The 24,553-nt window shown below is 37.8% G+C and overlaps 2 protein-coding genes across 7 annotated transcripts in view; both read left to right on the top strand.

The window, feature by feature from the left end:
* Positions 1–11,906, top strand: part of dvl3 (dishevelled segment polarity protein 3) — a 17,007-nt gene extending 5,101 nt beyond the window's left edge. Inside the window, exons 3-15 of the mRNA XM_015386074.1 lie at positions 938–1,053; positions 1,514–1,632; positions 2,336–2,471; positions 3,420–3,510; positions 3,642–3,711; positions 3,819–3,958; positions 4,381–4,457; positions 4,578–4,645; positions 5,200–5,349; positions 6,465–6,596; positions 7,874–8,041; positions 8,184–8,387; positions 10,670–11,906. Coding sequence (XP_015241560.1) covers positions 938–1,053; positions 1,514–1,632; positions 2,336–2,471; positions 3,420–3,510; positions 3,642–3,711; positions 3,819–3,958; positions 4,381–4,457; positions 4,578–4,645; positions 5,200–5,349; positions 6,465–6,596; positions 7,874–8,041; positions 8,184–8,387; positions 10,670–11,028 — 1,830 coding nt within the window. The 3' untranslated portion in view covers positions 11,029–11,906. The remainder of the gene's footprint in view (positions 1–937; positions 1,054–1,513; positions 1,633–2,335; positions 2,472–3,419; positions 3,511–3,641; positions 3,712–3,818; positions 3,959–4,380; positions 4,458–4,577; positions 4,646–5,199; positions 5,350–6,464; positions 6,597–7,873; positions 8,042–8,183; positions 8,388–10,669) is intronic.
* Positions 11,907–13,074: 1,168 nt separating this feature from the next.
* On the top strand, positions 13,075–24,467 carry ap2m1 (adaptor related protein complex 2 mu 1 subunit). Of its 6 annotated transcripts, none has more exons than XM_015386067.1 (14): positions 13,075–13,354; positions 14,558–14,679; positions 17,038–17,043; positions 18,792–19,057; positions 19,289–19,371; positions 19,777–19,782; positions 19,932–20,067; positions 20,388–20,532; positions 20,860–20,877; positions 21,220–21,339; positions 21,435–21,570; positions 23,491–23,588; positions 23,720–23,831; positions 24,136–24,467. In XM_015386067.1, the coding sequence occupies exons 2-14, from the start codon at positions 14,606–14,608 to the stop codon at positions 24,268–24,270; spliced, it is 1,335 nt and encodes a 444-aa protein (XP_015241553.1). In that variant the 5' UTR covers positions 13,075–13,354; positions 14,558–14,605; the 3' UTR covers positions 24,271–24,467. The 6 variants fall into 6 exon arrangements, with proteins under 6 accessions (XP_015241553.1, XP_015241557.1, XP_015241555.1 ...); XM_015386068.1 differs by lacking the exon at positions 13,075–13,354 and adding an exon at positions 13,763–13,781; XM_015386071.1 differs by lacking the exon at positions 20,860–20,877 and having other exon boundaries at positions 13,076–13,354.
* Positions 24,468–24,553: the final 86 nt, after the last annotated feature.

Here is a 24,553-nt window from a genome sequence, read left to right on the forward strand (position 1 = left end):
TGAAACCACAAAAGGTATACAAATAAAGCCAGTTAGCTGGTAGCAGTAAACACAATGGCTGACTAGTAACTTTTGACAGATTCTGAAAAAAAATGAAATCTGAAATCTTCTAGTTTTATTTTGTTCTTTAGGACTGGTTTGCACCTATAAAAGAACCTGCAGCACATATTTCTTCATAGACTTTAGTCTGTCAGATTGGAACCAGTTGGTCAAAGAAAATGGGGAACTCAGAACCTCCTTGTTAGAGCCTGGTCTGCGTATCTATCCATACATCAATACAGTGTTCTTACGTATATAACATTTTTATAGTGCAACAGATCTTCTGGCTCCTGGCATATCTGCGGTCAATGGCATCTTGGTCTCTACTGTGCACTAGTGGGAGGGATTAACACTTATTCAACTGTTATATTTAAAATATATTGTAAGCTAACAGAATTTGAGTTCATGACACTTTAAATATCATGGCCTGCAATGTATTTTTGTTTTTAATAGTGAATCAAAGTTGTTCTATATTATGCAGCAACTTTCACAACAGCATTTCTCTGTAGATTAACTCTCCACCCTGTGAGATTCAATCTTGTTGATTAAATAAGGTCAGAGGCAAATTTATTAAAATGTATAAAACAAAAAAGGGAAAATACGAACAGGTGTTCTAAGGAACTGTGATCAGTCACTTTTTGCCTTAAGAGGCATGTGCATGTGGTAGCTTGCTTTTGGTAGGGCAGGTTTTAATAAAAAGAAAAAAGAAAGAAAGAAAATATGACCCTGCCATCTTGTTTTGTCTGTGACAAACTTTCCAAAACGAGTTTAAACAATTGCACAGAACCGTGGGTCGCTGCTTTAACACACTAGCTTGTTGTGAAACTGGTTCCTCACAGCCTTTTCTCTCCATGTTTTTCTCACAACTGCTGGATGCTTTCCCTCTCTCTGCATAAAGTTGGTGTCGGGAGATGGATCTCAGACAGATGCAGGCTCGGTGGCCGACAGTTTAGAGCAGACACCACCTCTGGAGAGAACCGGGGGCATTGGAGACTCCAGACCACCCTCCTACCAGTCAGTATATTCAAAGATGGTTCTGCTTCCTCTGGTTGGTTTTTGTTCATGTTGAAAGCATCGGTTTAGAAAACTATGAATGGGACTTTAGTTTCCTAATCTCTAAAGAAAACACATTCACTCTTTTTGTGCTCAAGTTTGTTTACACATATAATGCAAATTTCACATGTTTTTTTCCATATTAATTTTTTTTTTTTTGAGGAATTCTTTTTAGAAAACATTTAACATTGGAATATATTTCAAGAACTTGCTTTGCATGCAAGATTGCCAAACAAACAGTGCTTCAAAATGAATGAACAGTTTACTTCTACTTAATGTCCAGCTACATGTTGTGATTCCATAGAGACTGGCCATAGAGATAAATTATATACCTTTATTTTAATGGCTGTTGAATAAGTCCAGTCTGATAATTACCAGGAGTAATTCTGAAGTTTCTCCTTTGCTTTCTCTCTGTCTTTAGTGGGAAAGCAACGAGTGGGCGGGACAGCTTGGACAATGACACAGAAACCGGCTCCATTGTGTCGCAAAGGAGAGACAGAGACAGGGAGAGGCCAAGACGGAAACACTCAAACGACCACGGTCAGAAAGTCGCACTTGATTCATAGATCATCGTTGTTACATTTTTCTTCATTCATTTGCATGCATGGGTAGCCATACTTACCTTTTTGTCTAAAGAGTGCACACATTAGAGCAATTCACTTAAAAAAATCAGGTTAAAGCTGTGGGGTTTTATAAGGAACGTCTTTCTGCTAAGATGCAAATGAACAGAAATAAAGCCTTAAAGGTATAGTGGAGGATGTTCTTTTTCCAAAACAAGTGGTCCTCCTAATTTACAATCATTCTGGTGATATGTTTACATGAGGCTGTCCTATGTGGTCCTCTCCATTTTCACTTACCGGTGGTGAGTCTGACATAGTGGAAAAATGGCAAATTTTGGAAAGTAAGCTTGTATGAGCGATGCAAACAGCAAGTTTTAAACAGAGCGTGTACGAGGAGAAATGGGATTGTGCATTCTGTAACACATTTAATAGGCGTTCCCTCTTGGAATCTGGTACAGGGTTTTGCATTTGCATTTTTTTTTTTTCTCAAAAATCCTCCACTATACCTTAAGTTTGTATATTGAGGACACATTTATTATAATTTATAATGACTGCTGGCAGGGTTATAGAATTATATGGTACCTACATGGATATAAAAAACAAAAACAATTTGATGTTTCATTTGTGTTTCTATTTTTGGAGTGTAACCTCTCTGTTTTGATTGAAATACTGTACTGCTGCAGGTGGGAGGCAGAATGGGTATTCATCGCGAGCGATGGGACGCGGAGCAGCCGAGTACGACAGCTGCTCATCCTTCATGAGCAGCGAGCTCGAGTCTACGTCCTGCTTCGATTCAGAAGATGATGATGCAACCAGCAGGTTGGATGTTGGCTATGGCTACTTTGACCACACTCAGCTGTAATATTAGGAAATGCTCTCATTTCTCTTTGTCAACATAAAGCAAAGGGGCAGTTGACTTATTTCTACAGATTTCAATTTTCAATTTCAATTTTTTTTATTTTACAATTATTTTCATTTAATGTTCCATGAGAAAAATAGATAAAAGAACAGCATACAGATTGTTTTTCCTAGTGTCGGTGATTTAATAATAATTAATTATGTAATGCAGGAGCAGAGGGAATGTATTGCTGCATGTGTGAACGAAGAGTTGACCCTAGCATCTTACTTTAGCATTTAGCAATGCCAGTATTATGTAAATACCAGATTCGATGTGTGTTCCCTAGAATGCATTTCTTAAAATAGATGTTATCTTGACTACCTTGTGAAAAATGTCATCATTTGGCAGAAAACCCAACACTAATGATATATAAACATTAATGTTGTGCACAGAATGGTTTGCTTATGATATATGCATTTGAAATAGGTTAATATATATTAGGGCTGAAACAACTGATCAGATTAATCGATTATTAAAATAACCGTCAACTAATTTAGTAATTGATTAATCATTAAATGGACTATAGAGATTAAAAAACATGCTTTTAGCTGATAGAGCAATAATTATATGGAAATTGTAAAAAAATAGATAAATATTTTGCATTTAAGATAAAAAAAAATAACATTTACGTCTGTGAATATGCTCTATCCACAAGTGAAAAAGTTTTTGTTTCACCTTGTCTAATTCTGTAAAAAAACCTTTAAGGAACCCTCTCCTTTCCGATTTTTAAACAAAAAAAAATCGACAGATTAATCGATTAGCATAATAATTGTTAGTTGCAGCCCTAACACATATATATAAAAAGTATCCTGGAGATGTGGTATGTGTGCTCCATAATATGTAAAATTAAAAATGAAATTCCTTTTTAGGTTCAGTAGTTCCACTGAGCAGAGCTCATCTAGATTAATGAGACGACACCGCCGTCGCCGAAGGAAACCAAAGGCGTCCAATATGGACAGGGTAAGACGACCTTTCAGTAGTGCACAGGATGGTGTGCTGATAAAAGCTCCTAGCCAGTTTTAAACATTATTTTTAGCTTTGTTTGCCCCTCCCACTGCTTAATCCCGAATTTTCTCAAACATCCTCTACAGTCTTCGTCATTCAGCAGCATCACCGATTCGACCATGTCTCTGAACATTATCACCGTAACTCTTAATATGGGTTGGTTACTTAATTATTTTAAACTTAATTTTCACTATTAACCTCCCTTTTGTCAACTTCACTTTTTAATATTTATTTTTTATTTCTCTCTCTCATCTCCTTTACAGAGAAGTACAACTTCTTGGGTATCAGTATTGTGGGTCAGAGTAATGAGAGGGGAGATGGAGGGATCTACATTGGCTCCATCATGAAGGGAGGAGCTGTGGCTGCAGATGGACGGATAGAGCCTGGAGACATGCTCTTACAGGTGCGAATATGTGAGAAGGAACTAAAAGAGAAATACATTTCCAGAAGGTTTTTTTTAAGTACAGACATTAGTTTTGAAATGTAAGGAGGATTGAATACATGTAACAGTATATATATTTACATCTAGCTTCAAAACATTTTTAAGAGTCTTTTATCAGAATGCAACTATTGTTATTTGATAGTTTCTTTTCTGTTGTAACTTTAATATCTTTTAGAAATATTAGCAGGATTGTTTTTCCCAGATTATTATATAGTTTGTTTTTTTTTTAAACAGGCTTAGGGAAAGTAATGGCTTTGCACTTTGGGATTTGTTAGTGCAACTGAGGAAGTGTTAAGTGGAAATAATTTTATAGCGCATACTGCTGTAAGCATGCTGCAGACAGCCTGACTCTATCTAATTCTGTGCTCTTTTTTTCTGTGTAGGTGAATGACATAAACTTTGAGAATATGAGTAACGACGATGCGGTGCGGGTGCTGAGGGACATCGTGCACAAACCGGGGTCAGTTGCAGTCATAAATACACTCCCCATAATTATACCCATAAAAAAGCAGTCTATTAAAGTTGGAGATCATTTTATTATGGTTATATTTAGTGGTAATTATCTGTGTTTTCGAAACAGCCCTATTACTCTGACTGTTGCAAAGTGCTGGGACCCGAACCCTCGGAGCTGTTTTGCTCTTCCCAGGAGTGAGTGTTTTTTTTTTTTTTTTTTTATTCTGTTATAGATATGTTGGGAAATATATGTAGAAACAGTAAGAGGGTTAAAGAGAAGCAATATATTGAACTGCAGCTGTCGTCTCAGTTTCAGTAAATGCAGTTTTTTCCAATGCAAAGATTTTCATGCCTGCAATATTGGTAAATTTTAGACAAAGTGCATATCCACTTATCTATTTAAATTAAATATAATATTTGGCCATGGTGACACACTTGGCTTGCATAGGGAGTCTTTTACTTGATGCCAACCTTTGGTATATATAGCAGCTGAGCTGTTAAAGCCAAGGAGAAGTGTTGGAGACGTTGTGCTAATGGACAAAAATTGACCTTAAGGTTAAAATATTGAACAATAATAGTATTATTTTTTATTTATTTTACTGAATTTAACCAGAAAGTCATTACATTATTCTGAAAATTAAATGTCTTTGGGGAAATTAGTTTTTTTTCCTCCAAATAAAACAGATTAAAAAGCACTTAGGGTTTTTTTTTTCTTTAAACTGAGCAAAGGCATTTCTTACATTCCACAGGCGAGCCCATCCGGCCCATCGACCCAGCTGCATGGGTGTCCCACACAGCCGCCATGACCGGAGTTTACCCTCCATATGGGATGAGCCCTTCCATGAGCACAGTCACATCCACCAGCTCCTCCATCAGCAGCTCCATTCCCGAGACTGAAAGTGAGTCATCTCCCCCCCTACAGCTGCCTGCTGTGGCTTGTTATTGCAGGATATTTATTCAAAACAACTGTTGTCGCTTTCATTTAGGCCCCACATACACTAGTCTGCTATAATCTAAGAGCGGTGCTCCAGGTTTGTTCAGATGTTAAATCTTAAATACTTACCAACTATATTCTCCCAAACCCTGTGGTCATCTCACTTTTAAAAATGCTGTAATATCCCCATATCTGATATACATGTTGCCTCGCCCTTAAACTGCATTCCTCTCTGCTCTCCGTTCCAGTTTTTAGCCCCACAGCTTCCATCTGTTCAATAACTCTCCCTCAAACTGGGCTATAACTCAAACGAGTTTAATTTCCCCTGTAATCGCTGGAAACAACTGAGATGTTCTGGCTTCATTTCTAGAAGAAATATGTTTCCTCTTTATGCACAGTTTCCAACCAGCTTGTGATCTGATATGCATCTATGTATGTTTTCACCCTAAAATGAAGCATAAGTGTCATACAGCTGCATATAGTTAGCGTTAATATATTTTTATATACTGTAGGATGTTGGCTTTATTTCAAATGCAGCATCAGAGAAGTTAGTAGAATAAAGACGAGCTGTTAAAAGCGATTTATGGAAGGATTTTTTTCCCCCCAGGTATTTCAAAGCAGCTTTCATATAGCTAGCTAGCATCATCTGTGATATTAAAGAAGGCTTTATATCTAAGGGTGGATTAAGTAAGCTACATGCTCTAAATTTTTTACTCTTCAAAATATGCAATCTTGGAATGTGCTGAGACTCTGTTCTAATGATTTATGAGATAGTTTGCTTTTCTAAGGAATACATTTTTTAGAGCTCCTGAGCTATTTGTGTGGAATAATTACCAGTCTGAATCACAATGAAAAGCGCACAGTGATCCTGTTTCATTTCAGGCTGCAGGAAACCATTATTTAAGGCAAATTCCTAAACAACATTTTTGCATTTGTCTCAGTAACACAACTCAGCAGTTGAGCAAGTGTTTTTGGGAAAAAAAATAAATAAATAAAACCGAATGTAGCTTAGTTTGTTGGGTTTACTTGGGTTCTGTTATTTATTTGTAAACTAAGATTTGTCCTTTTTATGTCTCTCAGGATTTGATGACTTTCATCTGTCAATTCATAGCGACATGGCAACAGTTGCTAAGGCTATGGCCTGTCCAGAGTCGGGACTGGAGGTGCGGGACAGGATGTGGCTGAAGATAACAATCGCTAACGCCTTTATTGGTACGTTTATCAGAGAAGGGGAGATGGTTTAGAGACCAAAACCAACTACAGCATAATTGGGAAGTCAAAAGACAAGTTTGTCGGAGAACATTAGTAAAAAAAAAAAAAAAAAAAAAAAAAAAAAAAAAGCAGCACCGTGTGAACGAGAGACACTGCAGATTCCTTGATTCATAAGTTATAAACCTTTGTCTAATGCTTGAACATCTTTATGAGATTAGATATATACATCATTTGGAAATAGGAAGAGTGACCCAACTACAAAGATTTAGCCATCAGCCTAAACCTACAGGCCAAGGTTTTGAGAGCATCAGCCAAATATTTATTCAAGAGGCTCATGATAACTCTGGGAAGTAGCCACAGAGATACACAGCTTGGAAGGGAAAATCTCTGCACAGAATAACATTCAGTTGTGAACTCTGCAGATTTTACTTTAGTGGAAAAAAAAAAAAAACAAACCAAAAAAGAAGTAATGTTTGCAGGCAATGGCATACCATGAAAAGCACATGCCAAACACAAGGAAGGATCTGCTCAGTACACACAGGATATTAACTGTCGTCTACATGAAAAATTTTATTTTCAAAAAAAAAAAAACATTTTCTAGATGGATGAATTATGCCATCTCCTATCCCCTTCATGATAGCTGGTGGCAGCATTGTGCCTTGGTAACACTTCTCTTCATTAAATGGCTGTACAGATGAAGTTGATCAGATTTGATTGAAAAATGGATAAAAAAAAAAACAATTTCAGCTGTAAATAGATTAACTGCACCAGAGGTTAACCCTCCAGCAGGACATTCACCCTAAACATACAAGTACAATTAAATGGTTAAGCTATGTTGGAAATACAGCCTGTATGTATTGGTGAGATCTTCCAAAAGAAAAGGATGTAATTGCCACTGAAGGGTTTCTACAAAGTATTTAGCCAGGAAAGGATACGGATGCACACCATGAATCCTTTACCTTTCTCACTCATGTTCTATTTGATTAAAAACACTGAAATTTATGACCATAACATGACAGAACGGCTGAAGGAATGTTTATATTCCTGAAATAGATGTTATATGTTTACTCTTGCCTATCCTTTATTTAGATTCTCTGCTCAATTTGTAGTCCAATATTATTGGTATTGCCTAAATACTTTTTTCTTTTGGCCGTGATTTTCTGTGATATTCCATAGCATTATGGTGCCGTGGCCATTGAAAGAATAATGCCATTTAATCAATAAGAGACATACAACTGTGTGGCTTGTAAAAATGTGTTTGGCCTTCTCTGTCTCAGGGTCTGATGTGGTGGACTGGCTCTTCCATCATGTAGAAGGATTCTCAGATCGTCGGGAAGCACGTAAATATGCCAGCAACCTGCTGAAAGCGGGCTACATAAGGCACACTGTTAATAAGATCACATTTTCTGAGCAGTGTTACTATGTCTTCGGGGACCTATGTGGCAGTAAGTGTTCAGAGCTGTTTTTCTTCATTTGTTAACTAGAAATAAAAGTAGAGAATCATCTATTTAATTTGCTAAATGTTTTAAGCAAGGAGATAGAGAGATGGTGGCAGCTTAAATCAAATGATTCCCTTGTTTTCCTCAGATATGGCCCATCTGTCCCTGCATGACCATGATGGCTCTAGTGGGGGGGCCTCAGACCAGGACACAGTTCCTCCTCTGCCTCACCCAGGGGCTGCTCCATGGCCAATGCCTCTGCCTTATCAGTTTCCTATTCCACATCCTTATGACCTGCCACAGCCTTTCCATGGAGGACCAGGAGCAGGCAGTGCTGGAAGCCTGCACAGCGGTGAGTGGGAACTCTGCAGATTTTCATTAAGCATATTGATCAACCTGTTATTTTGTGTACAGATAAACATTAAAAACAGCAGTGAGGTTACTTTGATGTCAAAGCCTGATTTACCGATTTAATCTCCCAACAGGACTGAAGAGAATCTATAGAAAAGCTTAAATTGCATTTCTGATACATTTTCTAAAAAGGCTATTCTGTATTTCAGGACTTCCCAAACAATGCTAATATGTGACCCCAAAAATTAGTGTGCCAGAGACTGGTGACCTCTATTGGTAACAGCATGTAATTATTTCACTCTGTTTCTAAATATAGATTGAAATAATTAGATGTATTTTTGAATACATTTGTTTTTAAAATCTAGGGCCAATTTACAACACATGTCATCTTCAGGCATTTTACAGAGAGAATTCAACCAAATCAGGTAGACAGATTTAAATATTATTTTCAGTCATGCTTATCCCAGGCAGGGTTGCGAGTGGTGCTGGTGCTCCAGCTGTCTACAGGGGCAAGAGGCGGCGGTACACCCTGGACAGGTCGCCAGCCATCGCAGCCATAGAGACACACATATTATATATTTTTTTCATGTATAAAAAAGTTGTATATCTAATTATTTTGTGTAACATTTTATAGTTTATTTATTTTGATTTATTTATTTCATTTTGGCCCTCCATACACCTGAGGCATCACATTACAATGAATCTAGAAATCATGCGACCTCTGCCTTACATTATTAGTATCACTCGTTTTGGAAATGTTTTACCGATGTTTAAGAACTCTTAAAAAAAAATGTTAAGGGTAGCATTTTAATACCATTGATTTTTAACACACCGTTCAGTTAATACATATGGAATTCAAGAGCCAGTGGAGACGGTTGTACATCCTTAACTGTAGGTAAACACAAGTTACTAGTTCTCCATTAATTCTTCATGGTTGTTTGGCTGATTCCTACTCCTTTTAATGTCTGAAGGGATAGTGTGCCCTATTATAAGATAAATTAACTCTTTGCTGTTATTCGTCATCTAGATCATGCTGCGTTTAACACAAAGTGGCCAATTTTACTCTACTGTGTGTGGTGGTTGTGTTCTTGGTCTACTATACCTAAATCAAACATATTTTGTATACACACTGAACATAATAGGTTTGATTAACTTTTGTGATTGGCATTACAGGACACAGTTCAGGTCAGTAAGCTCTTAAGGGGGGGTGGGAGCTTGGCAGATAAACTCAGAACTGGCCATATTTGTTGTCTGGAATTTTAGGTATTTAAGATCTGGGTGAGAAAAAAACAGCCTTTGTGGTTTTAGAAAATGTCTGCTTACAACGGAGTTATTCAATGACTAACAACAGCTGGACCCACGGAGACACTTCTTAGCTATGCTGTTTTCATTCCTTTCTGTTTTCCTTGTGCTTTACTTGATTTTAAAACATGCTTGTTGATTGTTTTCAAGACATGAAAAAAAACAATACTTGAACAATACGCGAAGTGTGCTTCAAGACTTTCTGAAGGTGACATATCAGCTGTATGCATTCAGGCTGTCAGTTTGACAATATACCAAGCTACTAATACTTAAATCCATAAAATAAAGCTAATTTCTTTTGGCAAATGGTCTTCAAATCATCGAGAGTTCATCTATGTTGAATCGGTTGTATGTTTTGGATCATTATCCTAATGAAAATCTAATGGATAACCCATCTGCAGCTGAGATGTGTTTTCTGAAATGGTCTGTTTTTTTTGTTTTGTTTTTTGAAAAACTTAATGCTGCCAAAAAGAAGTGTCTAATGGTCGTGAGACAATGAGATGCAATCTACATGCCACTATTTGCTGCCCTGGACTTGGGGGATGTACACTATAAACCATGCCTTTTAGCATGTATGATAGAAGAATAAACAATTTCTTATTGAAATTCTTAAAAACTCTTATCAACCTTTAGAAAAAAATTTTTAGGTTTTAGTCCAATGGTTGCCTTATTTTATTACAAAGAGGGGTCTGGCGTTCTGATGAGTGTAAAGCAAGTTTTGATAAAAAAAAACATTTTTTAGACAAACATTTTTTTATTACGCCCTATGGAATAAATACACTGAAATGAAAGGTTTTTTTGTTTTGTATTGTAAAATAATCCTACTGCAATAAAAGAATATGTTTTTCTGTATGAATGGTTTAACATATCAGTACAAAGAGTTTCACTTAAATATTTGCCCATATATATATATATTTTTTTTATGGCAATGAAAGAAAAAAAAAATGTATCTTTAATTGTCTCTTGTAATTCATTTAACAGGAAGCAGTGGCTCTAACTGCAGCAAGAACGAGGGCCGGAAATCTGGTGGCAGTGGCAGCGAATCTGAGGTCAGGAGCCACAGAGCCCCTAGTGAGCGATCAATAGCTCCCCCTAGTGAGCGCAGCATCCGTAGCTCTGTCAGCCACCGCAGTGCCAACTCTCATTCAATTGCCTATGGGCCCGGCCTTGTCTATGGTCCCCCCGGCCTGCCCCCCCAGCCCACACATTTGTCTACCGCTGCACCTGGTGCTCCACAAGGCAGAGAGCTGCCATCTGTGCCTCCTGAGCTGACCGCTTCCCGCCAGTCTCTGCGTATGGCAGTTGGCAACGCTGGAGAGTTCTTTGTCGACGTAATGTGACCATGTGTTGAAGTTGGGAATAAAGTAGCAGGTTGGATGTTCTTATCACCATTTATGTGAGGAGGACATTGTGACAGGTCGAAGGAGGCAGGAAAGATTGCAAAAGCTGTAACTCAAGGTCTTGATAACTTTTTCAAAAGCATAAAACCAACCTAGTTTTGCATGCTGATAAAAAAAAAAAAGATGTCCTTATCACTTGTGCTTCTCTCCCAAGTAATAATGTTCATACTTTCTTCAGTGAAGAAAAACCCCTTTTTCAAGATGGAACCAAAGTGTCTTTCTCAGGGTGGGTGGAAGTTTGTTTAAGGACAAGGCTGGAGTGAGATGGCTCTGGAGGAAACGCTCAACTGGAAGGATGACTCAGCTTAAAACCACATGGATGGGGTTCATTTATGCTGCTCTTTACTCTTCCCACCTCTGCTCTGCTTTCCTTATCTGTTCAGTCCACCCACCCCCCCCAGTCCTCTCCATGGCATAACAAAATAAGGCCTTTCCTCTGTTCTTTTTGTCCATACTCTGACCTCTAACAAGAAAAAGAAAAAACTAAAGAACACTAAATGCTAACCTTGATTCTAATGTTTATGATACTTGCTTGGCATAAAAGAGAAGAAATGAGAGCTTTTGTATGTAGAATTGCAGTTGTTTTTTACTGTAATGTTGCAGTTTTCTTATAATATACATAGTTGTTCACTACCAAGTTAATTTTAAAACTTAACAGGAGCATTGAACATTAAGAGTCATTTTTACACTACAATGTTAAAATATTTCTGCTAACCAGAGAACTTTTGGTCTCACAATGTATAGTGAAAATTTTCTTACCAGGCTTTTCACACTACTCTTTGATCAAGGAAAATGTCTTTTTATTTATAAATATAGTTTTATGACATAAATGTGGTGTTCTGTGGGGTCTTTTCTGTGTGTTTGTGATTCATTCTAAAAAAAAATAACTCCATGGGCCTTTTTTTTCCCCCCATGCTAACTCAGGTCATATTTGCATTTAAAAGCAGTGGATTCCAGGATGTCTATGAGCAGGAATGTGAAGGTTGGCCAGTCTGGTTTGCAGATGTGTGTAGTAGGGGTGGGATGGGGTATAAAAAGAGCAGTATGTGTACAGTTAAATTGGTGTCGGAACTGAATGACCCTGTGCAAAAATTTTCTGTAGATTCAGGTGGAATAACCTCCACAAAAAGCTGATGCTGCTTTTCCCCTCCTTAAAAAAAAAAAGTGGGAGTTGACTTCTTAAGGCGATCATTTGGGTAAAAGAGGTCCAGTACAGTTTTAAAGTCTAAAGTATTCCTTTTAATTTAGGTCAAAGTCTCTCCAATCCTAAACTCTGGTGTCCTGCAGCTTTTTTCGACACATCTAAATCTAATAATTAGGTTATTAGTTAGACTTAGTTGTTCAGAACCCCATGAACCAGGAAGGCAGTTCAGACGCTAGATTAAAGCAGGTGTTCACTAAATCTCAAGGACTGTAGTTTTGGTTGATTTGTTTTCCAAGTCTGGGGTAACAGTAAGCAAGAGTTACTTTAAGAGTTCATTTAGAATTTTGTCTTATTAAAATTGCATCTTTATATAATTTATCCACTATACATTCATGTATTTTAGTCATTCATTTCTTTTATCTATACATGTTTTTCCAACAAGCTATTACTTAAATTATTTTTGCCATGCATGCACCCATTTATGCATCTTATTTTAATCCTCTATCACCATTTATTTTATGTATTTTGCCTTTTTCTATTCTAATTGTCCTTTTGTCAACAATTTCTATATTAAAAACATGATTAGATGCAGCTTTTATGGAATGGATAAGTTTTGCACTTGTACTTCAAAACCTATGACAAAACATGTTCACTAGGAAAGTATGGGCAAAATTGCAGAAACCCTGGGAAAAAATAAGTTCAGAAATATCTCATATTAGAACATTTTAACGGTCTTCTGCCGCCCTTCTGGTCCTTTTGGGGAACTGCATCTCACTAATATTTAAGATAAGTTCAGACCTGTGTTGTTTCCTAATGAAGGCAGGGTGATTTGCCATCCTAAATAACGACGTGCTCCTTGACTAATATCTAAACCCTATAAGAGGCAATTAGTCGCTCATTTGCTTATGATAAGTTGGCCTGGGTGCGGTTTGTGCAGTGCTCCAGCCGCGCCTTTTCCTGTCACGGCTCAACGGCCGTGCGTAAAGACGGCGGGTCAGCTGACAGCTAGCAGGACAGCAGGGAAAAGAAGAGAAGCTTTGCGGGTGAATGAGGTGGGAATACGCTGGACACTCGAGGCGGACTCGGGCGCAAAGCAGTGGCGGCTTTCGTGAGATAATTGGGGTAAATATACAAACACGGTTCTATTTCAATGCTCTGTTGCGTGGTAATTGTCAGGTAAAAAAAGCGAGCGTTTTAATTCGGAAATGCTAATATTAGCAACATTAGCCGCTAACGTCAAACTAGCAGCGGTAGGCTATGTGATAACGGAAAGGAGGCATTTTGTTCCACTCGGCAGAAGTAACCAGTTACGTTGTCTCCTTATGGGTTAGCTGTGATTTATATGTTGCAATATTTCTTGTAAAAAAACATATTGATAACTTTTAATGATTTGAGAGCCTGTCGTGTCCTTTTCCACAGTGCTCTTTTCACCGGAAGCCCGTTAAGAAATCCGCTTGGCAGTCCCGATAGCTAGCCTGCTATGGCTAGCTAAATTAGCCCGTTACCCTCCTCACTCGGCTTTTTTTCCGCTGCTTTAATCGGATTGAAGGTCAGATCTTCGTTGACGCTCTCTTATATTAAAAGTGATTGCAATGAATCAACTATCGATGGCACACTGCTTTAACTGCAGAGAAATAAATAAAGAAACTCGGTGTCGTTCAGGAATGGCCTGAATGAGCAGACATCTTGACTTCAGCAATATATTGTGGATAAACCCCCATTTGGTTTGATATTTATTTAATTATATATTTTTTCATTCGAAAGTGTTCACATGTAATTATCTTATTAATTTTTAAAACGCCATCTGAAGCCCAGTCTGTTTTTAAATGGAATTTCATGGATGTCCTTCATCCCTTTTTCAGATTTTTTTTTCAGCTAGAACAGATCACCATGACTAGAAATCCAAGTCACAGCAAATAAATTGTGCCACAGCAACATATGATATAAATTGATCATTTTGGGTTATTGGTGATAAATTTGATTTAAGTCTCATTGAATCAAAGAGCAAAAGGGGAGCAGCTTTAAAGCCTGCTACCTGCCTCAGTCTGACGACTGCTAATCTGCAATTGATCTTCTTTAGGAAAGCTAAGGAATGTCCTGATTTGAAGTACTCTTGGTTAATATGTGAGTCAAGTGTTTCAAAAGCAGTGCAGCTGCAGGATATATTCAGCTCTAAATGAGAGGATGTCTAGTTGTGAGAGAGTGGAAGATGGAGAAAGCGGGTTTCAGGGACAAATGCTTCTCTGTGCCGTTGGCCGCTCTCACTTCTCTATCATCCTGTCTTTCCGGAGCCCGTTTCCTTCCCTAATGTCTGTCTTTTCTTAGGAGGAGTTTGGTTTCATCATGGCACGCTGGGAGTGAGAAGCAGCCACAATGATCGGAGGACTGTTCATCTACAACCACAAGGGGGAGGTCCTCATCTCCCGTGTCTACCGAGATGACATAGGGTATGTTTTACTGCAGCATGCTGAAAGGCTTCTAGATCCCTGGGAAACTTTAGTGAGAATCTTATGTGTGGGTGGAGTGTCTGGGGTTTATCCCAGATCTGAGGATTATGTCCCTGAACCTGTGTAAGTTACTGTTTGTTGTGTTAATGGGAAGGAGCTAAAATACATTTAAGCCAGGAGTACATGTAACATAGTATTACTCCATTAAACTCTAACGGTTGCTTTGCAAGTATCTGTCAAATCCTATCCTTTCAGATTTAACAGTTACTGTAAGTGAAGCATGGATAAAAACTGTAGGTTTTGATTATATAACCTTCCCTGTTGTCTGATATAAGGATTTAGTTCACTCACCCTGAAATTTTAAGATTATGTGCTGTTGCATGGGAAAATATATCTATAAAAACATTCATACAGACTAGACCTCTTTAAATTAACTATTCCCCCATAGAAATATATCACAGGGATAGTTATAAATCTATTTACCATCAGCATGCAACTCTTGGTTCTTCATCTCCTAGGTCTTGCTCACTATTCTAAACTTGATGCTCTCAGTCATGACATGGGTTTTTTTTCTCCCCCAAATGTCTTATCTTCTGTCATATTTGATGTCATTTGCCTGTATAGCATATTTTGATCATTCGTATTTTTAGTGTTTCTTCACTTAAATACATATACACTAGGTGTTTATATTATGACTCGTAAAACAGTTTTCATTTAAGGTTGTTTCTATGTGTGCAGTTGAGATGGGCTATAATTTGGGCCTTCCCTGGACTGCTGATTAAATGGGAGAAAAAGCTCATGAAAAGGGAGTACAAATCCACAGGATTCACGTTATACATTTAATGGACAATTTACTTTTTGTTTAACAAAAACATCTAAAGATTTATGAATCCAAGATAATTTTTGCTTTCAGTGGTGTGGGGTGTTATTTTGTCAATCTGAAATAAGCTATCAACTGATTCCTAATTGCAGAAGAAGGATTATTCTTTTTATATGAACAAGACCTTCAATGAAGTATTGAAACCTGATGCAATTTGTAAGCATGACAAAAATTAAACAGACATTTGTCTTTCTCTCAAAGTCATATATTTAATTTCCCTTGTTGATTAATTTTACTAAATTTTCTTTTACTGAATGTACAGAACAATTCAATGAATTATATTCTTGAAAAGTTTGCCGTACCTGTACTCTGTGAATGAAATGAGTTATAAAGATTACAAACAAACTGATGTTTTCAAGGCTTTAATTTTGTTGTAGTGATTTCTGCTTTAGAGAAAAACCATCAAGATTAGGTCATGTTGGACCATAAACACACCATCTTTATGAGGCTCTAATGGAGTGATTAAAATGTTTATGACCAGTTTGAAGACACCTTGATAGGTGTCAAAGATTCAGAAAGTCCCTTTTTTTTCAGCTTTGGTTTATAGCAAACATTCATAGATGTTTTACATGTATCAATCGTGTTTGATATTAGGGGTTTAAGTGCAACCAACCCAAAGGCTTTTGTGAGGAAAATTTTAAATGTATCAGTGAGTCATTAAATGCACAATAAGTCTGTTACCAAGTTCTGTATTAAGCTTCTTGGATTCAAATGCTGTTTTAAAATACAGTTTAGTTAAATGGTTAAAAGCCAACAGATGTCCATGTCTGAAATTAAAAGGGTGATCTGGACTTTAGTTTTGTAAGTTAAGACGAGCATATACAGCTTCAGTGTTTGGTTTCTTGTGAATTTTTTGCTTTGTTTTGCATTACCCAATTTATGTTCCTGAATGCCTAAAAAAATATGGTCCTAAATGCTCAGCTTTTGTGTGACCCAGATAATAAGGTCCTAGTTGCAGGCAGTGTCATTCAGAAATATTCGGGTAAACGACTATTTCGGGTATATGACGCTTATAAATTGGTAGCTGGGCTTCACAATCATAGCAAGAATCACAGGGGTCGTCGGTGGCTCATTACCCCCACATTGTTTAGCATTCTGTGAATCTTTGTTTCAATGAGTGGGGGCACTGAATGCGGCTCAGGTGTAAAGTGCTCTGAGTGGTCAATTTGACTAGCAAAACTTAGAAATTAAGTTTATTTTTGGGATTTGGACTTTACTAGAAATAATACTGCAGCTGTGTTTTATTCAGTACTGGATACTTTACTGTGTAAAGATCATAGCAATGCTGATAACCTTTTTCCAAATATGGCATCATGAACAATATACCATGTTTCTCACTCTGTCTACATGATGCACGAAAATGTCTTGTACATTTTTGTCTGTCCTCTTCTGTTACCTTTGTTTCTCCTATCTATCCCGTGTTAACCATTGTTGTTTAACCATTTTCCTCCATCTGTTCATCTTGGCCCCTCATGTAGAAATAGGTAAGAGTTCCTGAAGCTTTCAAAGCATGACTCCTCCCCCTCATGGCCACTGATCAATGACCCCTGAACTGCATGAGCCTTTATGCTATGGTTAAAAGGCCAATGGTTCCTGTAAGCATGTCTCACCTCTACATACATTGATTACTGGACAACCTTTTACTGAAATCAAGCTGCAAATCAATTGAAATCAAGGAGTTTGACCACAGCCAGACTGTGGATACTTCACCAGCTGAGCTAGTGCCCTGGCATGTAGTCTAAGCATGGGCTATGGAAGTTACTTTGGTGCTTCTTTCTGCCGTTCCTTTCAAAAAGGAAACATTTGTTATAAATTCTGTAAGGTTACACTTGGTGTGTGATGTGGCTTAATTAGCATTGACTAAAATAATTTTCTGAGGTGTTTTTTTTTTTTTTCATATCTGAAACTTAAACGTAGCATATTTAGTAGTGCAGTATTTGGCTGGAGACATAAGAATTTATATAAATTAAGTGGGACCTTTTTCATTTGATTGTCCTTCGACATGTCTGTCATATACTGTTAGCTGCAGCGCCTTGCCAAAGTTTTCACGCCACGTTAAGTTTCTTGTTGCATTATCTAAACTATTGTATACGGATTTTATGTGGTGGACCATCCTACAGGCCTCAGAGGTTTGGAGAATGTTAGTCAGCGAATTACCAATGGACACAGCAGAAAGGACAGGGCCACAGCTGTGGGGTTAAAATGGGGATGAAATGAAGCGCATTTATTTGACATCTCAGTGAAGCAGCAGTAAATCTACTCAAGGGAAAATTTCTTTTTTATTATTGATCAAAAAAGTCATGGTTTAAAGCAAATGCAGAGATGTTCTGTGTAATGCCTGAGAGGGTTTTAGCTAGGGGAGATGAATGGGACTAAATACAAGATGATACTGGAAGATAGTCATTTAGAAAGTGAAGGTCCTTCTTTTGGCAGGAGAACAACCCTACAACATGCAGCCAAAGTTTCAATAGATTCAGATCAAAGAAAAATATGGTATGATGGCCAAATCAAAGTCCAGACCAAAATCTGATTTAGAGTTTGGGATGTTTAAATACTTTATCCATCTAGCCTGACTGTACTTGAGCTGTTTACCAAAAAAGGGTAAAACTCCCTTGCATAATTTGAAAAGCAGCCTGAGGAACAATACTGTAATGAACAACGGTTCTATGGGTGTAGGAATAGACTGTTCACTAAAAAAAAATATTAGTTTGAAAAGCCATAAAAGCTTTTGGTGTTTTTCATTGGTCCACCACCTGAATTCCCACAGGATTACGTTGAACATTGGAATGTGACATAATTAGGAACATGTGTTACTGCTGTTTCTGCAAGGCAGTGTATAAGTGCTGCACACATTATACTGGATATTCACAGTAGTGCTTCCTTGAACATTAAGTTTGGCAATGCACATTAGAAATAATCATGCAGGTTTTTATCTTCCCCTAATTAAACATTACCTTTTTATTTGGAGAAATTGACCAAATAAGTTTTAAGATGTTAATCCTTCACTCTGGCATTCTTGAAATGCCTTGTGCGACTCTTTGTGTGTGTTCATGTTATTTGAAGCAGCGTTTTCCTGGGGTAGCTTTTCTAGTAGAAGCTAAAGTGTACACATTGTATCTAATGGTATATGTAGGAATCCAAAGTTACAGACTACCTTAAAGTATGCAGGGTTTTTCTTAATTTTTTTTTAAACTTAAAAAAAAAAAAAACTTTTCTCTCCTGTCCTTTGCAGGCGTAATGCTGTGGATGCGTTCCGTGTGAACGTGATCCACGCCCGGCAGCAGGTTCGGTCCCCGGTGACCAACATTGCCCGAACCAGCTTCTTCCATGTCAAGCGCTCCAACATCTGGTTGGCAGCCGTCACCAAGCAGAATGTCAACGCCGCCATGGTGTTTGAGTTCCTTTACAAAATGTGTGATGTGATGACGGCATACTTTGGCAAAATCAGTGAGGAGAACATCAAGAACAACTTCGTGCTCATCTATGAGCTGCTGGATGGTAGGACGAGATTATGAAATCTTCTTTTAGTTGGACCTGTGCTTTTATATTTAAGATTGTACAGGAATGTTGTTGTTTGCTTGTTTTTTTTGTTGTTGTTGTCAAACCTTGTCTGTGTCACATTCATAGTTAGTACATCTCAGTCGGTGCTCATTCATTTCACCATAGCTCGTCCCAGATTGTTTTTCTTATCTTCACTGAAAGTTATCTGTTCCTGTTTTGTTTATTCAGAGATCCTGGACTTTGGCTACCCCCAGAATTCAGAGACAGGTGCCCTGAAGACCTTCATCACCCAGCAGGGCATCAAGGGACAGGTAAGCAAGACATGTTTACACTTTGATCACATTTTTAAATCCTTAACTTTGATTTGATCTTTAAACAAACTTGGCTGTTTATGACCAATGGAAAATTTTCATTGTATGTTTTAGTTTATTCTGAATATGAGGGACGGGTACATTTAATGTATGCTGCCTGATTCTGTGTGTCCTGTTGATTCAGTGAAATCTTTGTGGTAATAGGAACAGGAAAATTCAAATGAAGTAGTTTTATGATCCAGATATAAAGGTTTTAAAAAATTGTACATGCACTTTTGTCTCTGTTGTTTTATATTGTGTTTAATCTTTTTTTTTTTTTTTTTTTTTTTTTTTTTTTTTTTTTTTTTTTTTTTTTTTTTTTTCTTTTCTTTCTTTGCTTCTTGGTGTGGATTCTGGATCCTTCAGCATCAGGTAATATGCTTAGATTACCTTTTCTTTCCCATCTTTAATATATTTAACACCTTTCCATGTTGCCAATTATCTGCTTACCTTGTGGGAAAAAAACCTATTGTCTTTGTTCCTTTCATTGGCTGCTATAATGTCTTCCCTCTGAATGTCAGACAAAAGAAGAGCAGTCTCAGATCACCAGCCAGGTGACGGGGCAGATCGGCTGGCGGCGTGAGGGCATCAAGTATCGCCGCAACGAGCTCTTCCTGGATGTACTGGAAAGCGTTAATCTACTCATGTCGCCTCAAGGTCTGTTTATTTTCCTTTCCCTCTTGATGCTGATGACAGATGACCTTAGTGGTTTCACTGACATTAATATTATCAGTACAAATTATTCTTTTTTTTTAATCATTTTATTTTTGTTCTCTGATAGGTCTGTTATGTACAAAAATGTACTATGTAGTTGCAGCATGACCAGTTATCTAAAGCTAGTTGCCAATTAACTTTTTCAACAATTCCTTCTGAGGTCCTTGAGTTGTACTGTTTTCAAAGATAAAGAAAATGTGTGCCCTTTAACAAAAGGTCACCTTTTGCTGCTGTGTGATGATAGTTTTGTATCTCCCTTCCAGGTCAAGTCCTAAGTGCACACGTGTCAGGCCGAGTTGTGATGAAGAGCTACCTGAGCGGAATGCCTGAGTGCAAGTTTGGCATGAACGATAAGATTGTTATCGACAAACAAGGGAAGGGTGGAGCGTCCGATGATGCAGGAAAGAGGTACATGATGGAACAAAGAGGCTCTGATCCCGAAACATGACTTTGGTTAATTAATACTTTTTAGGATGTTGAACTACTTTTCTCACTTCTGTATTTTCATTGACTGGTTCTTTCTTTAGAAAACCTTTTTTTCCTTTTTTTTTTTTTTCTTAAAAAAAAAAGGAAGTTTTGTGTCAGAACAAAAAGGAAGCTTTTAATTTGTTGTGTTTTAAGCCTGTTTATAACCAGTCATGCTTTACAAGTTGTTTTTTTTCCCCCTTTTCTTTGCTTTCCTTGCATGGATCTCTCCTGTCTTTCCCCTTTCTTTTTCTATGTGCTGTACCTCAGTGATTTAGGGGGAGGAAGGTACTGTGCTACCAATTCCTCTCCCCCCACATCATCACACATCCCTGCCCTGTTCTAGTATATTACCATCTCATACTCTGTTGAAAAGTTAGCTGATAAAATGTTCCTTTTTATGTTTTGTGTAGCCAGCTTCCCATCTTTTTTTTTTCCTGTATGCTTTCACCCAAACAATTTCAGAATAGTACCTAAACATAACCTCAACCTGTTTGTGTTGCTACTATCCATGTTCCTGTATGTGTTCATATGTTGTGTGTTCCAACTTATGGATAATAATATGGACAATAAAAGTACAAGTTTGTTTCTTTTAATAACTGTTTTTTTCCCCTCTACATTTCTCCTCAGTGGGAAGCAGTCCATAGCAATTGATGACTGTACCTTCCACCAGTGTGTTCGTCTCAGTAAGTTTGACTCTGAGCGCAGCATCAGCTTCATCCCCCCTGATGGAGAGTATGAGCTCATGAGGTCAGTTAATTTCACTCTTGAGCTGCAATTTTTTGTGTGAAGATTTTCAAACAATGAATGTACTGCTCTATAACCTTTTCTCTCTCACCTTGCAGATATCGCACCACTAAAGACATCATTCTTCCATTCCGAGTTATTCCTCTGGTCAGAGAGGTGGGTCGCACTAAACTGGAAGTTAAAGTGGTCATCAAGTCTAACTTCAAACCCTCCCTGCTGGCTCAGAAGATTGAGGTGAGCTCCTGGTATCTGTGACTGGCCTGCAATATACAGCGTTAAAGCTGTGATTGTTTTAATCTGACATTATTTATTATAAAAGGTGCGTTTGATCAGAATTTTCTGTCCAACTTTTTTACCAAATAGGGATTTTGATCTGTTCATGCCACTTGAGGTAAATTCTGATCTCTTTTCAAGAATTGTTTATTTAGAAAAAAAATGTTTTTACAGCATAGGACAGATTAGTTTAAAACAGGGTTTTAATGATTCTATAAATTAAGCAACATAAATATGAAGTTACTGTTGTGTGGGATGTATCCCTCTAGATCCTTCTGAATTGTGAGTACTAAACAACAGGAGGCGTTTCGACAAACATGTTCATGAAGTTTACAGCTTAAACAGTGTTCTTTAGCCTTTCTGTCATTGACTCACATTTTGTCTGAGCCAATAAACTGCATATATCTCAACATGTTGCAGAAAAGGGTTTTCTGTTTAAATACCTTCTGATAGTCCTTTTCTTGCTCTGATTTATCCATCCATTCATTTTCTGTCACGCTTATCCCAAGCGGGGTCACGAAGGGTGCTGGTTCATATCTCTAGCTGTCTACGGGCGAGAGGCGGGGTACACCCTGGACAGGTCGCCAGTTCATCGTGGGGCAACACAGACAAACGGGACAAATAATCATTCGCAACAACAAAGACCAGCACCTAAGGAGAATTTAGAGAAGCCAATTAACCTAACAGTCATGTTTTTAGACTGTGGGTGGAAACTGGATCACCTGCAGAGAACCCTCGCATGCACATGGAGAACATGTAAACTCTATACAATATTAGCTTCTTGCCGGGAGCTTCTTGCTGAAGCAGCTCATGCTCTGATTTAAAGCTTACCAGTGGTGAAAATGGCTAACTTTAGTCTATGTATAAAAACCAGGTGTTAGATGGCAGCCTCTGGATTACACCGTGTAGTGCTTTTTCTGTTTTGTGATTTGCTTATTATATTGTAAAGGTAAGCAATAGACTTTCACTTTAAAGTCTCTGACACATTTATCTTTATTCTTTTTAACTAATAATGAGTCTGAACAAACAGAGCACAGTTCAAATGAATGCATGTAAATTTTTCTCTACGGTGACCACAAAAAATCACTATGGTGTTCCCAGTAACGAGTCTAACATATAAATGAAAATGGAAAACAGCTATGCCCTAAATGCATAGCTTCCTCTTGCTTAAATGCTTTACATGATTAAACGTCTAGTTTGATTCCTGCAGAGGCTGTAGTCATAAAGTCTTGTACTTTTTCCCCCAATCAATGACTTGTCACAGTTTTTAAGAATATCCAGGAGGCTGTATCTATACCTCACCACCACACTAGATGGCCACTTAAGCAACAGTTTAATATTCTCTCTAAATGAAGTGGTCAGAAGATGAGAGGTGTCCTGATGTGACAAAGCCTTTCTTCAGTGGGAGGAAATTTGGTCAAAACAGCTAATTGTAGCAATAATAAAATCTGAGTTTATGTCCCATTCATTGTATTTCATCATCGTCACAAAGTGGTCAGGGTGTAAGTAGTTGTTCGTAAAAATCCTAAATGTCTTTTAGATTTTTTTTTTTTTTTTTAAAGGGTCAAATATGGAAAATATTTGGTTAACATGACCTCTGGTAAGCACACTGGAAAATCCAGAGTCTAAGTCCTTGTATGTTTAAACATACCTGACAAATTTGAACTCCCACACACAAACATGGTGTTATCATAATGTTGGAGGTCGCATCTAGAAAAGAATCAATTTTAAGTTTATGCCGATTGTCCCTTCACCAGTTAATTTCTCACTTCAGCTCTTTAAGTCTCTTCTAATATGTAAATGAAACTTAAAACCCGATTTACTGTGATGTGTGGCAGTTTTGCTTGGCCTCTCCACACTTTAACATCGTTTATTTTTCAGGTGCGAATCCCAACACCCCTCAACACCAGCGGTGTGCAGGTGATTTGCATGAAGGGAAAAGCCAAATATAAGGCCAGTGAGAACGCCATTGTTTGGAAGTGAGTCACAACACCTCATTAACAAACTCACCTCTTGTATCAATTTTTGCACTCTCCCAACTATTTTATTTTTTAGGTACAAATGTCACATCTTGTTTTTCAACAATTCACTTCATGTTTTGTGTTTGCAGGATTAAACGTATGGCTGGAATGAAGGAATCTCAGATCAGTGCTGAGATTGAGCTGCTGCCCACCAACGATAAGAAGAAATGGGCCAGGCCTCCCATCTCTATGAACTTTGAGGTAATAATCCTTTGGTTTCTGTCCCCCTCTTGGTCTCCTCAGACTTGATTTATCTCCCATTTGTCTCTCCGTCTTTTCAGTTTATTTTCTAAAATTGACTCAATTTGCTCAACATTTTCTCGACTAAAAATAAACCAATGTAGAAAAACATCAAAAGGCGTATTGTAGCCAATCAGACAGATGAAATGGATAAAATGTTTCCAGTATCTTCATCAAATCCCCAGCTGTTTCATTTCCTCCCACCAAAGCAGCCTGTGTGGTCCACAAGTCTCATCTTGTTCAAACTTCTTTCTTCTTTTTGCAGGTTCCTTTTGCTCCATCTGGCCTGAAGGTGCGCTACTTGAAGGTGTTTGAGTCGAAGCTCAACTACAGTGACCATGACGTTATTAAATGGGTGCGGTACATCGGCCGCTCTGGCATCTATGAAACCCGCTGCTGAATTTCCACCCGACCAGGCAGCAATCTGACCACTTTCCCTCCCATCTATCCTGTTAAGAATGTTTTGTTTTTTTCTTTCCACCTCCCCCTACTTTGTCTTTGTTCTTCCCTCAACCCGTATCACTTCTACCCCTCTCCCCAATTATCCCTTCTTAACTAGGTGTTGGAGATGAATTGACATTGTTTAAATAAAAAAAAGTAAATATGGTGTAATGCACAGATATATGCAAAATGTGAACCATTGTACCGTATATATCTAGTAGTGATGAATACAGTTGTAAACC

The sequence above is a fragment of the Cyprinodon variegatus genome, unplaced genomic scaffold (genome assembly GCF_000732505.1).
Source record: "Cyprinodon variegatus isolate N-32 unplaced genomic scaffold, C_variegatus-1.0 Scaffold355, whole genome shotgun sequence".
Lineage (NCBI taxonomy): Eukaryota > Metazoa > Chordata > Actinopteri > Cyprinodontiformes > Cyprinodontidae > Cyprinodon > Cyprinodon variegatus.

What these genes read in the sequence shown, in the direction of transcription:
- ap2m1 (XM_015386067.1), top strand. Translation starts at nt 14,606, where the DNA reads ATGATCGGAGGACTGTTCATCTACAACCACAAGGGGGAGGTCCTCATC. An exon ending in TCTACTCATGTCGCCTCAAG is followed by an intron (nt 20,068 to 20,387) that starts GTCTGTTTATTT and finishes TCTCCCTTCCAG; the next exon opens with GTCAAGTCCTAAGTGCACAC. An exon ending in CCATCTCTATGAACTTTGAG is followed by an intron (nt 23,832 to 24,135) that starts GTAATAATCCTT and finishes TTCTTTTTGCAG; the next exon opens with GTTCCTTTTGCTCCATCTGG.